The sequence below is a fragment of the Clupea harengus genome, chromosome 4 (genome assembly GCF_900700415.2).
Source record: "Clupea harengus chromosome 4, Ch_v2.0.2, whole genome shotgun sequence".
Classification (NCBI taxonomy): domain Eukaryota; kingdom Metazoa; phylum Chordata; class Actinopteri; order Clupeiformes; family Clupeidae; genus Clupea; species Clupea harengus.
The window spans coordinates 5,045,644-5,061,888 of NC_045155.1; the positions used below are offsets into that span (position 1 = coordinate 5,045,644).

Here is a 16,245-nt window from a genome sequence, read left to right on the forward strand (position 1 = left end):
ACACACACACACACACACACATTCAGAGTAGTGTGTGTGTGTGTGACATGTGAACGGGGAGGGCCTGTCAGGTTCAAAGGGGCCGTGACCAGGTTGGGCCCCCCCCCCCCCCCCATAGCCTGAGGGCACCTCAAGGACCTACAGTCACAAGTTCTCCGAAACAAAAGGGGGAGAAACACAAGGACAAGCGGCACCATTGACACCGCTTCCTGTCGCCCTCGGGCTCGGGCTCGGGAGATGTGTGCCAAATGTCGTCCCAGTTCCACAGATCAAGCCTCCTTCTTTACTTCTGGCCGCTGCTAGTCTAGTTAAACACTAATGATCGCTCGCTAGGGAGAGTGTGTGTGTCGTTAGTGACGTGTCACGTGGCGAGCGAGTGCGCTGGCGATTGGTCAGAGGGGGGGGGGGGGGGGGGTTCGGATGCCTTACCTCCACGCTGCTGACTCGCCCTTCCTGGAAGGAGCACTCGGCCAGGTTGTTGGTGCAGATGTGCCGGTACTTGCACCAGTTGCAGGGGAAAGGGCTGCTGACACAGGAGGAGCACCTGGGAAAGAAAGTAAGAGAGAGAGAGAGAGAGAGAGTTAGAAAGAGAGAAAGAGAGAGAGAAAGAGAGAGTTAGAAAGAGAGAGAGAGAGAGAGAGAGAGAGAGAGAGAGAGAGAGAAAGAGAGAGAGTTAGAAAGAGAGAAAGAGAGGGAGAAAGAGAGAGAGTTAGAAAGAGAGAGAGAGAGGGAGGGAGGGAGGGAGGAGGACAGAGTTAGGACAGATATTCACACAGCATGGCTCTCACAGCATGATGCACCCCGTGTGAGGCTGGACTCGCGTCGGCCCGAGCTCTCAGTGGTCAGTATGCTGCTGACATCTTTTCAGGCGAGCGGAAACAAAGACATGCACAATTAGGAGCCCCGTCAGCCTGAAACATTTAAGCTGCCTTCCAATTAGCCCATAATGGAGCCCCCCCCCCCCCAAAAAAGCCACTTAGGATTTTAAAAGAAAAAAAGAAAAAAAAAAAAAGAAAAAAGAAAAATATAACGACAGGCGCAATTAGATAGCCATCACCTGCGGTGTGGCATAAACACAGCACACCTGTGGTCCAGAGGAGGCAAGCTGCGAGAACGAGCGAGATAAACGGTGGAGCGAGCGGAGATATTTCATCCCTCGTTTAATCGCAGGCTGACCCCGGCCCCTGCTCTATTTTTTGCCCTCCCCGCTCTCCCCCCGCCTCGCCCCCGCTCCTGGTCCATACTGCATTCAGGGCACAGGGGAGCCTGTGTGAGGAGCATATACTTTGTCCCATACTAATCATATCCTTCCCCCCCCGAGACACAGTTCAAAAATCCCCTTTGGAGGGCTCTCAGCAGTCTGAACACATCCGCACCTTAAGCTGCACCGCACTGTATAATCTCCACACAGCCCTGAGGAAGCTCTCACCCTCTCTCCTATTTTTCTCCCCACCCCCCCACCACCATCCCTCTCTCTCTCTCGCTCTCATTCTCCTCGTCCTGTCTGGTGAAAGATTGAGGATATTTTGTGGTGTTGCAGGCTCCGCTCCACGCCCCCCCCCCCCCTTAAGAATTGAAAAAGGGAGCATTCGTCAGTGATGTCTGAACCACAGTCTGCCAACTATCCCTTCTCCCTCTTCCAACCCCCCCCCCCCTCCCCCAGGTCACCTCAAAATATCAAGCCCAAAGTGAGGCCAAAAGGATCATCATAGCATGTTGAGGCCATTCAGTTGCACTCTGCAGTACGGCGAGGTATAAGCACCACTATTCTCCCAATGCCCTCTCTCTTCACTCCGTTAACACTGGTACCTCATCAATTTCTCTTCCTCCAGCTTAAGGGAAATACACTCTCTCAGTTTCTCCCTCTTAGACATGGCTTTCTCGTTTTTTCCTCTCACACACATATTTTTTAAATATTATACACACCCAGTTTTTTATATTATCCACACCCATTTTCACCCACAGCACACCCACATGCATACAACTGTAGTGCTTTGGGCTTTGCATTGGTGTCGGTGCACCAGTAGCCCAGACCTCCACACACACACACACACACACACACACACACACACACACACACACACACACACACACACACACACACACCCCGCAGGGGGAAAAGTGCTGTAAATACTGCGCTCACATCTGCAACTCCCCAGATGAAATATGCAATATGCTGCGTCAGGGGTATAAACCCCATCAATTCACTTTGCTTTAATTTCAGCCGGGGAACGCTGAACAGCCTAGCCAAACAGGCGACTGACGGGGCGCTGACGCAGAGCGCGGATCTTTAAACGCCGTCGTCACCGCGGGCACGGCGGGACAGGACAGGACGAGCCTGGCGCGCTGACAGAACTCTGGGTGCTGCTGCCATGTTGCCCACTGGCGTGAGAAGAAAGGGGAACTCTGCTGAGCACTCACCGAAAGAAGTGACTTCCTGCTATGACACTTAAAAAGATATGCATATGTCAGAGAGAGAGAGAGAGAGAGAGAGAGCGATTGGCAGCAGCTAAAATTAACCGTGGAGAGATGAATCCGAGCGAGATACGCCGACAAGGAAAAGAAGAGGGTTGGCAAGATTTTATATAAACCCTTTTTCGGCGGCAAGACTTTGAGAAGCACACAAAATGGGTTGTAGTTAGAGGGGGGGGGGAAGAAAAAAATAAAAAGTCTCCCCGAAAAACTTTTGTTCCTTTTGGGTAAAATGTGTATAATCAACAGCTCCTTTTCTTGAGAGCTTGAGAGCTTTTGCTCCTCGTCTCTCACAGGTGGCTATTATCCCAGAAGCTCAAAAACAAGGGGAGGGGGCAGTCTCATAACCCTCAGGCTGAAGAATGGTGGGAACACAAAAAAAAAAACACAAAAAAAGACAGGAAAGAAAAAAAAAGAAGAAAAAAAAGCACGAAGCGGGGCCGAGCTCGCGGGGTTGGAGATGGTGGGGAGGAGAGGAGAGGAGAGGGGAGAGGGAGGGGGAGGAGAGGAGAGGTGAGGGGGAGAAGAGAGGAGAGGAGAGGAGAGGGGAGGGGAGGAGAGGAGAGGGGAGGAGAGGAGAGGAGAGGGGAGGAGAGGGGAGGAGAGGAGAGGAGAGGAGAGGGGGAGGTAAGGGCTTAGAAAAGAGGTGAGGGTGAGTGAGTGCTGTCCCCAAGCCACGCCAGAGAGGGAAACAATTCGAGGGCTAAATGTTCCCACAGGGCTTTTGTGAAAACAGGAAATCTGGCACAGGCTTCAGGCAGGCCGCACTCTGGCAAGGTAGGGCTAGGCCTCTGCCGGCAACCAGGGTGGGTTGCCATGGCAACTGGGAGGCAGAGCGAGGGAGTGAGCGAACGAGTGAGCCAGCCAGCCAGCCAGCCAGCCCCTGCATGCATTACGCTGCCCGGGCTCTCTCTCTCGAACACCGGAGAATTGATTGTTGCGCACGCGTTGCTGCCAGCCGACAAGCAAGGCATTTTTTCCCTTCTGAATTGTTTAAAAAAAAAAAAAAAAAAAATGACAAAAGGGAAAAAAAAACACCCATGTAAGGTTTTTAGCCAGGGGAACAAATTGTATTTAACGCATGTGTGATGGGTGCTGTGTGACTGACTTTGCCAAATCTAAATGTTCTTCTTCTCCTCGCCTTCCCCTTTCTTCTCCTCCTCTGATGAATTCATGACTTCTTTATGTCGTAGCGATGCATATCTCAGCACATGCAGCCTCATTTGGCACAGCTTCAGTCACGTACGGGACAAAAAAACCACACCTCACACACAAACACAGACAGACACACACACACACACACACACACACACACACACACACACACACACACACAGACACACACAATACCTAATTGTGTTTGTTCACTCTGACTAAGTGATGTGGTGCTTCTCTATTGACTGAGCAACACGGCAGTGATGGTGGATGAGTAAAAAGATATGGGAGTTCTATGCAGCTACACCCACGCCACTGACTCTGTCCCTAGCGCTAGCTAACTGAAGTGCAAATGAACACATATGGTGGAAAAAAGGGAGCCAGAGATGGGCGAGAGATAAGAGCAAGAGAGAGAGAGTGGCCGGCCCACGGGCTTCGCTCCAACTCGGATTCTCTTCTCTTCTGGTTCTGCTCAGAGGCCCGTCTGGTCAGCTGGCCCGTGGGGAACCAACGTGGGGAACCAGCGCGGGGAACCATTGTTCTGGCCGGGCCTGAGAGCGCAGTTGTGGTTTGGACCACTGCCCCACATGTGGCTGCTGCTGCTGCTGCTGCTGTGGCACTCATAGGAGAGAGAAAGCACAGCTCGTGCAGCAGTGCCAAATAAATAAATAAATAAATATATTGACAAATAAATAACCCCCACACACACCTTGAATCCAACAAAGAGATAGCCATCTCCCATTATCACATGGTTTTGCATTATGAACACCTTGGCTTGGGATGGAGCTGACTCCCCATTTGAGACAGCTACTAGGGACCTTAGGGAGGTCTGTTTTCCTGTGCATGCATGTGTTTGTGCATGTGTTTGTGTTTGTGATTGTTTGTATTGTATTGTATTGTATTGTATTTGTGTATTTCTATTGCTACAAATATTGTTCATGCTTTGTATCCTGGAATAGTGACATAGATTGCATGTGAGACCTCATACATATTCATAAAAATTATTTAATCATCATTAGAAATAATAGTGATTGCTATCTTCACAAAATAAATAACCACAGAATGCTAATACAATCTGACGGGTCATGGTTTCAAAAACAAGATTATTCAGTGCTGCTGCAACTCCAAGCCATTCTTGGAAGCAATTCAGAGAAAAAGGAAACATCTTCTTAAGGAAATACAGTACGCCATCAAGCCCCCAAAACAGGCCCTTGTGGCACTATTCAGATAGCACACCACTTAAACATTAAAAAAAAGGTTAAAAAAAGACGGAAAATGGAAGACACTCACGACTGGAGGACGCTGCAGTTGTAGAAGACAAAATCGGTGGTGATGAACGTGTGTCCGCTCTCCTTGGACTTGAGTGACAGCTTGACCACGTGCTTGTCACCTGCGGGGGGAAAAAGATGTTCAGAAAGTGAGACATGAGACGGAGAAAGAGAGAGAAAAAAAGGGAAAACAAGAAGTAAGCAATCCTCTCCTGCTGTGAGGAGCCTTTTTGGAAGTCCACAAACCCCCCCCCCCCCCCCCACCCCCGCCCCCCTTACCTACGCTATGATTACTCCCCTCTTCCAAGCCAAACTCAATAGCGGCCACATTGATTACCCCCCTGATGGCTATGCCACTGCATCTCCCACTCCGCTCTGCTCCTCTCCTCTTCCGCTCGCGAGTGGAATGCACTTACTCTTCCAAACCTGCCGCTCTCTTTCATTTTTCGCCTAGCTAATGCCTACATTTCTGCGCCGCCAATTATACTTGTGTGCCTCTCCTCAAGATAATTGGCATAATATTTCTATTCGGACAGGCCGTAATTGTCATTAATGGAAATAATAAGCCCTGTGTGCTTTAAAGGTTACCATCAGTACATTTGTGATGGTACCAGAAGCTTTAAAAAAGAAAAGAAATAAAAAAAAAGAAAAAAGAAAATGGAACTCGAATAAGAGTAGATGCAAACACATTACTGCGATGTGATGTTCATGGGGAGAAAAGTAAAGTTGGAAAAATTATGATATTTTTTTGTAGGTGGCTGCAAAGCTATTAGTGTATTATTACCAACACCAAGGAGGCTATGCTCTCGGTTCGGTTTGTTTATTTGTCTGTCGCAAAAACAAACAGCCCGATTTTCACGGAACTAGGTGGAACGGTGTAGCATGTGCCAGGGAAAGAACCTGTTACATTGTTGGAGCGGATCTGGGTCAAGGGCCAGATCCAGGAATTTTCTTTCACTTTCTGTAACGTTGCGAGATATACTATATTGCGGCATTTATTGGCCTTGGCGGAGGTCAGCACTTTCCGAGTGCTCTTTACATTTTTCCAAGTAGAAACAGATGAATCCAGATGAACCAGCCAATCCTCCCCAGCCTGCTGTTCCCAGTCACCCAATGACGGCCTGACGTGGATATAGTGCGTATAGGCTCTACGTCCCCTTTCCCACACTGACCTTCCCACTGAATCAATAATCTACGCTTTCTTCCTGTTCTCCTCATCTCCCTCGTCATTGTTATCCCCGGAAAGCACTCCCTATGAAATCCGTTCAATATGACACAAAAGTTCTTGTTGTTCTTCTCCTTACCGTAGCCTTGGGTGAGTGCAGGCAGGTCCCGTAGGGAGGGCGACATGCAGAGCACCTGGCCCTTGGACAGCACCTCCCCCTGGTTCTCCGACAGGTCCTCAAACACGCAGGTGACCCCCGCCGACAGACTGGGCACGTTCAACACCCGCACGCTCACCTGAGGGGCAGATGTAAAACCATGTGTGCGCATTTCAGATTTGTTCCTGTGTGACAAGAGAGACATCTATATGCAGATAGATCTGTATGTCAACATCTGTATCTCTGCATACAGTATGCACAGGCGGTGTGTAAAAGTCTATAGATACCATACATACACAGATATGGAGGCGGAGACAGACGGACCAGAGTATGTATGGATATTTATCCCCCTCTCTCCCCCCCTCCCTCCCTCCCTCCCTCCCTATCCTGGAGTGTGAGTGAGTAAGAAGCTCTGCTGTGCTGCGCTGTGCTGCGCTGCGCTGCGCTGTGCTGTGCTGCCCACCTGAGTGGCGGGGGAGGTGACGGACATGTTGTTGGGCGTGACGCTGACGTCGGTGCACTGCTTCAGCTCCGTGGCAAAGTGCTGCGGCTCGGCCCACTTCTCACAGGCCTCCTGACGGGAGCACCTGACACACGGGTGACAGAGAGACAGAAACAGAAAAAAAATCATCATCACACGCTCTGGTCAGCACCACATCTGGAATAGACTATACATCTGGAATGGACAGCTACACAATGGCAGCGGCGTTTTCCTGATAAGGAACCCAGTAAAAAATATATGTGCACATGTGTTTTAATGATGAGACAGATACACAGAAGATGAAACGGGACGAAACACTGCCAACAATGTGGAAATGGAGCGTTCGAATGACTTCATCTGGCACTCTTCCCGTCACTCAACCACACCTGTAAAGAGATCTTCTTGGAGGGGGGGGGGGGGGGGGGGGAGCGGCACAAAGCCAGTTTTATGATGAGCCATAGATATGTCTACACCACCACAATACTTTGAAAGTGTTTTGATCGCGATCCTTGATGCCTCTCTCCACACAAACAGGATGAAAGACTGTATCTAATGCCAGTCATATGGCATACAATTTCTTTAACAAAAAAAGCCCCACTTTTTCCTGGAATAGAAATATCAACTTGGGAATTTGATTACATTTTTTCTTCCCCCATTCTCTGTTTCCTCTGGATGCGGGAGTGTCCTCTTCTCCCCTGCAGCTGATTCTGTGAAAAGCTGCCTAATATTAAAACATTCATGGTGTTGTTGCGTTTGTTGGAGGTGTAAAAGGGTGTTGGAGCCTGTGCATGTTTATGCAGAAGACAGCCACACAGAAGCGAGGGAAATAAATTTACGGCATTAAAACTCCCTGCCTAAGCGTTTAGAGATGACACCTCCTGCTGTTCGCTTAGAAGCCACACGCATCAACCAAGCCCGAGTAAGTATCCTCTGCAGCTTAGATAAATCAGCCCATAATGAAACTGTGGCATTTGACTCCATGATCTTCATTAGGAGTGCTGTGGTACCGAAAAAGAAGACGTCATTTAATTTAAGGGGCAGGATTCAAAAACACTGGCTATTGACACAGGACCGGACTTGTATCACGACATACTGTAGGTATAGTAGACACGTAGGTTTGACCAAACAGTCCCAGTAGTTTTTGGATAACATTTCATATGTGACTAAATTAGCTATGCGAATGCAAGGAGATATATGGTGAAGCTCGTGTTGGGGTTTCATCTACACCTTCCAAAGCAAGCCACCCTTTTTTTCCCCACTTGCTCTGCACAAGCATCTCAAGCCGAATAAAAAGTATTGCCAATCGCTGTCGCTTTTCACTCGAGACGCAACACGCCATTAATGATTTGTTTACCTCTAATTACTGCCATATGTTGGCGGAGAGAATGGGAGCATGTTTAATTCAAGAAATGGCAGCAGACATGTCGACTTCTTGTGCACATCTCGCCCGAAGATTTACCACTCCTTTCTTGTTTTTGTCGTACTCTTTCCTCTCTCTCTCTCTCTCTCTCTCTCTCTCTCGCACCAGATTCTAGAATGAGATTTTCATCCAATTACATCCACAACTCTTCCTGGTGGAACAGCAGTAATGTGATTTATGATAAGTCCCGGCCCCCAGCCCCCACGCCACCCCACCCATCGATGAGGGTAAGGTGGTCGTCATGTCTGGTCGCCATGTCTGGTCGCCATGACCGACACCATCCCCCGTTCCGCCCCACCCCCCGTGACGACAGAGACAATAGCACGGCCCACGACCCTCCTCTGTTCTCCTGGAGGACACGATGGACTCGCCACATCTTCAATTAGCAGGTGAGCCCTCTGACGTGCGCGAGGATTAAGGGAAATGGGGCCATAAACTGTCAAAGGAGAAGAAGGGTGGCTGTGCATTCAGTGCTCGAGAGAGGGGGGAGAGGGAGAGGGGGGAGAAGGACAGATTGGGGTCCTGCGTTAACCTTCGGTTGAAAGCAGCCGTGTACCGTGCGCGCGCACGCTGAGCCGATCCATTCGGCTGCTCCGCTCCGCCTTCCTTCTCTCCGACTCAAGCGCGTGGCCCTCGTCTGACGAGCGAACCGACGAGCGAGCGAATGAGCGGAGGACGGTTGTGTAACTGGCTGGGTTAGGACTGAATCACCCCCCCCCTTTTTTTCTGGGAGATGGTTTAAAGCAAGGCCAATTCACCAGGCCTGGGCCATTTCAATTTTCAAGAGCTCTATTACCGTACCTAATACTGCAGCCTGTATTAAACCACGGAGCACATGCTCACAAGCCCTCTACGTGGCACACGAGATTTTTTACAGACCCCAACCGTTTTCACAGAGCAATACTTTTTTTAAAAAGGTCACGCTAGACTTGTTGCAAATGATAGGTCAGGCTGGTTTGAAACAGCAAATTGAAACCCACACATGGTTTCATAAGGAGCCGTCCTGAACTGTGGGGGAGTGCGAAGTTAAAGAGAAGGGTTTCAGCGGACGGAGAAAGACTCAAATCAAGCATATTAACTAATGTGAGAGGAGGAGAATATGCTATTGCAGATCACGCTCTAAGCCGACAGCTCATTTGACTATGGACTGTAATGTACTGCCGAATTGCCTTTTAATCAGTGTGCTATGTAGGAGATGTTAACAAACCTATGGATTCAAAAACACGCTCTTAGCCGACAGTCCATTTGACTATGGTCAGTAAAGTACAACCGAATTGCCTTTTAATCAGTGTGCTATGTAGGAGATGTTAACAAATCTATGGAATCAAAAACAAGCTCTAAGCCAACAGTTCATTAGACTATGGTCAGTAATCTAAAACCGAATTATCTTGTAATTAGTGTGTGTGGATGTTAACATACATGATATCATCATACGTCATTACGTGGTAAGATTACCGTTCTGGAAAAACTGATGCTAATATGTGTTAACCATCTCCCATTTCACTGCCTTAGCTTAGAGAGTGGTTTTGACTATAATAAAGCTTAATTTTGTAAACGAGACCATGCTGGTTTTTTTTTTCAACCATAACTGCAATTACATTACATCTGTGGATTTTAAAAAACAAAACAAAACAAAAAAAAACGATGTGACGACAAACATTTCAGCAATGAAGACAGGACAAAGTATTAAAACATCACCCAAATCAAACATTGATTTTTTTTTTCCCCCTCCCTTTCCATTATCCTTTCAGCGTTTGCTGCCAGGGTACTATTATCTCCGAATTACAATAAATTGTGTTAGTTGCATTTTGGAGCACGATATTTACTCATGTACATAAATGTGTGTACTTTACTAAACGGAGGCTGACAAAATGTCAAGAGGATGAATCGTTTATAGAACACTAATGAAGTCTCAGTGGCTGGTGTTGCTTTAACAAGAGTGTGCTTGTGTGCGAGCGAGAAGAAACGCCGCGCGGTCTTCAGAGACATGCTCACCAGTGCCCCCATGAACAGATACATTTGCGCAGAAATCACCAAATAGGGCTGATTTGAATCACACTTCAAATCCATCTTCCAGTTTCCCGTTGTTGCCATGGACACAGACTATTTCCCAGCGTGCACGTTGTTTTTTTTTTCCTTCCTCTTTTCTTTCTCCCCCCCACTTCTCCCCCCTTTTCCTCTACCCTGGCTCAGCTAACATGATGGCTTGAGGCTAAAGAGCCCTTGGGGAACGGCACACAAAGCCAAGACAACAACCAGAAGAAAGGGAAGCAGGTCACAGCCAGCCTCCCCACCCCACAAAGACAGTGGATTTGGTGGGTGGTGCATGTGTGTGCATGTGTGTGTGTGTGTGTGTGTGTGTGTGTGTGTGTGTGTGTGTGTGTGTGTGTGGCGTGTGTGTGTGTGTGTGAACGCATTTAAAAAGCTATCTCTCATGGCAACGCAACAGCTCGACTTCCCAGGGGAAAGGAGGTTCTGACAAACAGCGATGAAGATTGGAGAATTAAGCACCCCTCAGCTGGTGCGCAAGATTCACAGAAGAAGCCTTACAGTTGAAATATGATTTATTATATATATATAAATATGAGGGAAAAGAAAGCTGCTCATATGGGCATGCCCTTCATCTTGTAATTCAAAGAAAAGGATGAGAGGAGAGTTTTTCATGAGAGAAAAATATCCCCCTGTTTTCTTCTCTGATGTTCAATGACGAGTGAGGAGAAGTTGTTGTGTGTATCAGGCTGTGACAGAGCAGTTCAACCATCACCACTTTCCTGTTAGCAACGGAGGTCACCTTGAAAATTTAATTAGACATCTGTAGGAAATTATGGAAGAAAAAAAAAAAAAGAAAAACGTCATACAACTATGCTTTCAATTAGATTCAATTATATGCCAAAATCCAAAAGAACATTGGTGTGTTTATATTTGAAATGCAATTAGCTACTTCGTAGTGAATCCCCGGTCAAATCTCCACTGATCGCGAGCACAAAACGCTAATAAGAAAGAGGCAGTCACATATGGCTGAACATCATAAAGCAGCCCCCCGATCTTTTCTGGAAATGTCACAGTTTCCACAATGAAACAAACAGCCCCGAGTGGAGTTGCACTGCGTGTGTGCCGAGCAGCAGGTTACCCCCTGAGATGGTGGTGGCTTTGTGATCGGGCATGTGTTTGAGGTGTGGTCGGTAATGAGCTGCATTGTGTGGAGGACGTGGAGACATTAGCGTCAGCGGCGGTGGGACTCAGCTTGGCGGAGGCCCCCATCATCACACCCCATGCTGGGGAACAATAGCCCCATTTCTGGCTCTCTCCTGGGACACCCCCCGCCCCCCTTTTGGTGACACTCCACACAGGGACACGTCCCCTCTCCAACCCCGAGCGTGCACCTCGACAGCACTGAGGCTCGTGTCAGAGGAGGAGGAGGAGGAGGAGGTGGAGAGGAGCATGCTTGCCACACTAAACCGCTGAACCTGGGGTAGCACAACAACATCGAGGTTGAGGGGTTAATTCACAGCCTGAAGACATGAATATTCTATTAATGGTTAGCTGCTTTGGATTAAAGGCTGGATTGGTAAAGAGCAGTCTTGAAGAAAAAGGTCACTTGGTGAAGCTGTCGCTACACTCTAGTTACACTGAGGTGTCTGTTGACTTAACAGACTAGCAGCATGCTAATGCTAGCCCCCCAAGCCCACCTGTCTTTCTACGTCTCCAGCTCAGCCTGCTCTCGTTGGATGGAGGGTACAGAAAGATACAGCGACAGAGAGAGAGAGAGAAAGAGAGAGAGAGAGAGACAGAGAGAGAGAGAGAGAGCAGGCACACAGCAGTCGCCATGCTGGAGGCGGGTAAGGGAAGAAGGCGACATGGGGTGGTGGGCAGGGGTGGTGTGAGACTGGCCGTCTGGCTGTGGCACGGCTGTGGAGGCACCCGCTCAGAACCGGGAAGGAGGGGGGTGGGGGGGGTGTAGGAAGAGAGGTTAGAAGCGGGTGCAAGGACAAAGTCAGCCTCCGTTCAATCTGTTCATCACTGTGCTTGATCTGCGCCTAATTGAGCTGTGAGCGTCTCGTCGCAAGGTCATGTAAATTTCGGGTGGGCCGCGGCATTAATATGCAAACAAATGCCATTTCCAAACTGGCACCGCAAAGTCCCACGCTAATTATTCCATCAATCCCCGATTTACATCTTAATTAAAGATCTTTATCTTGATTAAGGTATGGATGAGATGGAAATAGAAGGAATAAGTTTTCTCTTTTTTTCCCCCCTCCACTTTCTCTTCTTCTTTCTGTTTCTTTGGCTCCCTTCCATGAATCTGCAAAAAGGTCTTCACAGGAATGGGGCTCAGAACAAAGAATCCCCCCCCCCCCCCTTCCAACCGCCTTCCACCACCCCTGGACAGTGTTATCTACCTCACCGCTCCTCGGTTGAAGAAATGAATGAACAAAGCAGCAACGCGGCTGACACCAGGAAAATATTACACCGTTTTGGAGGAAAAGAACAAACAAACCACCAATCACAACGCTTGTTCTGCGCAGTTTCAAAAACCATTCGCCAATTTTTTTTCTCCCCACTTCCTCATTTTTTTTCGGGGGCTGGCGAAAAAATAATAAAAATCCGGTCTCTCATGCTTCCTAACATGTTTCTAGGGCTCTCCTGTCAATATCCTCTCTTCAAGATTGCACCTCCCCCTTTGGGGGCCTCTCTTTTTTTACCCCCCCCCCCCCCTTCATCAGCCCTCCCTCGGTTCATCTGCACGAGTATGTCAAAAGCCCTTCCATCTCCCACCCATCGCACTCCATAAATTAGGCGGCGTGTCTTGCAGTCACACACGCTTTTCCTTCGGAGGACCCTTGCCTCCTGCCAGTGACAGAACACAGGCTGCCTCTCACATGGAGTTCTTCGGGAGTTCATCAATTACGCGACAGTCCGGAGAGAACCTCGATGACAACCCGTGCCGGGGTGGAGGGATTGTGTGGTGGGGCATGTGTGTGCGCATGTGTGTGTGTGTGTGTGTGTGTGTGTGTGCATGTGTGTGTGCGCATGTGTGTGTGCGCATGTGTGTGTGTGTGCGCGTGTGTGTGTGCGTGTGTAGGAAGAGTGTGGGGGTGGGCCAGGGTCCAACAAAATGCAGACACTTCCTGTCTCCCTACCAGCTGGTGCCCAAGGGTCAACAGGAGAAAGAGGGGGGGGGGGGAGTGGGAGAAAAACAGAGAGAGAGAGAGAGAGAGAGAGAGAGAGAGAGAGAGAGTGAAAGTGGAAGAGAAAACATCTGGGGCAGCTGTCACCTGCCACATCCTGTGGGGACCAGGTGAAACAGGGCACTGCCAATGCTGAGCCACGATTGGCTGGCGGCTTTCCAGGCCTGCCGGGGGTGTCAGGAAAAGTTCGCGGGCAGATCGTCACAGGCTTTCACTGCCGAACGTCCCTGGTCCATCTCCATAGAGACCGCTCCTCTCCGAGAGACATGAAGCATATTTTTAATCGAGTCTCTGAACGAGCTGAGCCCTCGAACATTTAACGGCACAATCATCAATGGGCCGCAGTGGTGAGTACATATCCAGAGTGCCATTTTCGGAAAAACATCTCTTCATCTAGTCGTAGTGTTACCCCAGCCCAAATGATATACGATTTTTAAGACCGATACCGATTTTATATTTTGATTTGAGGATGTCAATATTGTGTATATAGTGATTGAGGAGTTCTGATCAAGATGGCTACAACCTTACCCCTAATCGGTCACAATGACTATTACCCTTTTAATTCTATACAAGCTACAAGAGAACATTTCCAACCTCCATTTGTCACTTTTTAAAAGACAACTTCACCTATGCAGTCAACACGCAAGAAAACTGAACACGCAAGAGAAGGAAAATGAAGAGACCGGGCACGGGGGTGTCTGAATCAGCTCTCTCTGTTATGCAGCTTACTTGTTCCAAAATTCGTATGTTTGTTTCATGTTCTAATAATTTTCAATGCATGCAAAATCTTAGGAATCCTTCATTGTTCATCATCAACAGCAGCAAAACGTGGTTTGGGCAAACATAACATAACATAAAAATAACATATAATATTATATATGTAAATATTTTTTAAATATGTATATTGGACAGAGTTAGATAATAGGATTTGTAGCCTAGGAAAGAAGTGTGTTGCCTTGTGCCCTTGGGTGGACAAACTACGCAATTACAACATTGGTAGTATAGGTGAAGGAGCCATCTTCTGTCTCATCATTACTTTTTTAATTATCTAATTTATCGATGATTACCTCATATTGGCCGATAATTTCGCCACACCGATTTATCGGTCAGGCTCTAATGTTGAGGTTGAGGCTCTACATGTTCCCAGGCACATTCATGTTCCCAGGCACATTCATGTTATGATCCATTAAGGCCGACTGACCTCAGCCAGACCCTGTGCTCATGCTGTAGGGGAATGAATGATGAGGAGAACACAGGGTGGATGTTCAGGCCATAAGACTGATGGTGATGATAATACGCTGGGGAAATATTTAGGATTTACTGATAGGCGACATTTAAGAAGCCTACTGGGGAACATCGGTAATGGCTGTTTGTCATTGCTCTTAGTCGATCACTAACAAATGCCAAGGTTTCACTTTTACTGGAGTTTTACTTTGTTGCCTTGACAGCATTGTAGTTCATGAGGTTAACTATGGAGCGGGGGGGGGGGGCATAAGGTGGACAAGGGGAACATAAAAAGGTCAAAACATTTTTCCTCCATTTACCAAATTTTCAAAAGCACTGACGGGTTAATTCTAAATGCCATCCGTCATGTTGACCGCTAAAACATAGCTGCACCAGCAGGAAGAACAGGGCTGATGGGAACAGACTACGAGACCATATGCCTATTATAGGTCAGGAACACAGGAGCGAAGATGGAGACTTCCATTCTTTGTCTGTTTTCAGATCAGTGATCTAAGAGGTTTGTCCTTAGGCAGTGAGCCTTGATGCCATACTACCAGCAAGGTTAAACTCTCACCCACCTCCAAGCAGTGCATTCATGCTCATAAGTGTCTTCTTCTACACCCAAACCTATGCTATTTTGACAAAACACACTTGGCTGTAGTCTGACACTACTATCATTTTTGGGGTGTAAAACCTTTATATTGCGCTCTATGGACAGTGTTTTAAAGCTTCCTGGTGTCATAATGCGAGGGCAAACTATTTGAGAAAGTAGGTAAGCAAACTAATCACTGGAGAGACTAAATGACTCAGCCTATTCACATTAGGCATCTATGGGAGCACTGACAGGAGAAATCAGCACTTTCTAGGATTCCTTACTAATATTTCACAGTCTTTAAAATCCTTGAATGTGTCTGTGTTAAATGTAACACCACTCTTTATGGTATCTTCAAAGCACGTAGGAAGACGGTATAATAATAAGTGAGACCGGAGATGGAGTTGGAGTTTGTACACCTCATGTCTGCCAAGTGTCTTACTGCCAGAGAGACGCGTGACAAAAGAAAGACACCCGAGGAGGAGCGTTGGACTTACTTGTTGTAGAGGACACACCAGCCACAGTGGGGGTCTCCGGAGCCCAGACACCCGTCGCAGGTGCTATACTGACTGCAGCTCTCAACAGGAACTCTGCTCACCTGCAACACAAAACCAGAACTTCACATCTCTACTCAACATAATGCTCCACATGTGTACTGGTTCACCACACAATTGATCAGCAGGTGTTGCTCTTTTAGCGTATCCACTACACAAACTGGCTCGTGCATACTACACTGTGCGCTACCACACGGTACTGTAAGCCTTTCTGCTAAATAGTCTGATTCCAGTTGACAGCATGCTCACTTTAGTAGCTTGTGTGTGATGAGTACTACATTGAACTCCTTTGTACGACATTTCCCCTGTATTCCAACTAAACCCATATAAATTATTTATAGTTCTAACTCATGTTAATCCTTCATGTAAATCTAAGTATGATTACTGGTATTCGAAATACATATTTTCATGGTTCAGACCAACATCCACTTTTAATGGAACTAGATGTATCTGCCACAAGGGCAAACAAGACAAAGGGATGAAATGAAATGTCGTTCATGATCATGTGACTGCCCGACAGACATTGTTTTGTCATCAAAGCACAACCTCCTCGCATTCAACCCTCGTG

General features: G+C 47.7%; 1 protein-coding gene across 2 annotated transcripts in view; it reads right to left on the reverse strand.

Moving 5' to 3' along the window:
• plxna3 (plexin A3) overlaps positions 1-16,245 on the reverse strand; it is a 129,619-nt gene that overhangs the window by 59,781 nt on the left and 53,593 nt on the right. For both annotated transcript variants that reach the window (XM_031565870.2, XM_031565869.2), the window contains exons 5-9: positions 15,621-15,721; positions 6,681-6,804; positions 6,200-6,356; positions 4,918-5,017; positions 430-544 (exon numbers count right to left, since the gene is read on the reverse strand). In XM_031565870.2, coding sequence (XP_031421730.1) covers positions 430-544; positions 4,918-5,017; positions 6,200-6,356; positions 6,681-6,804; positions 15,621-15,721 — 597 coding nt within the window. The remainder of the gene's footprint in view (positions 1-429; positions 545-4,917; positions 5,018-6,199; positions 6,357-6,680; positions 6,805-15,620; positions 15,722-16,245) is intronic.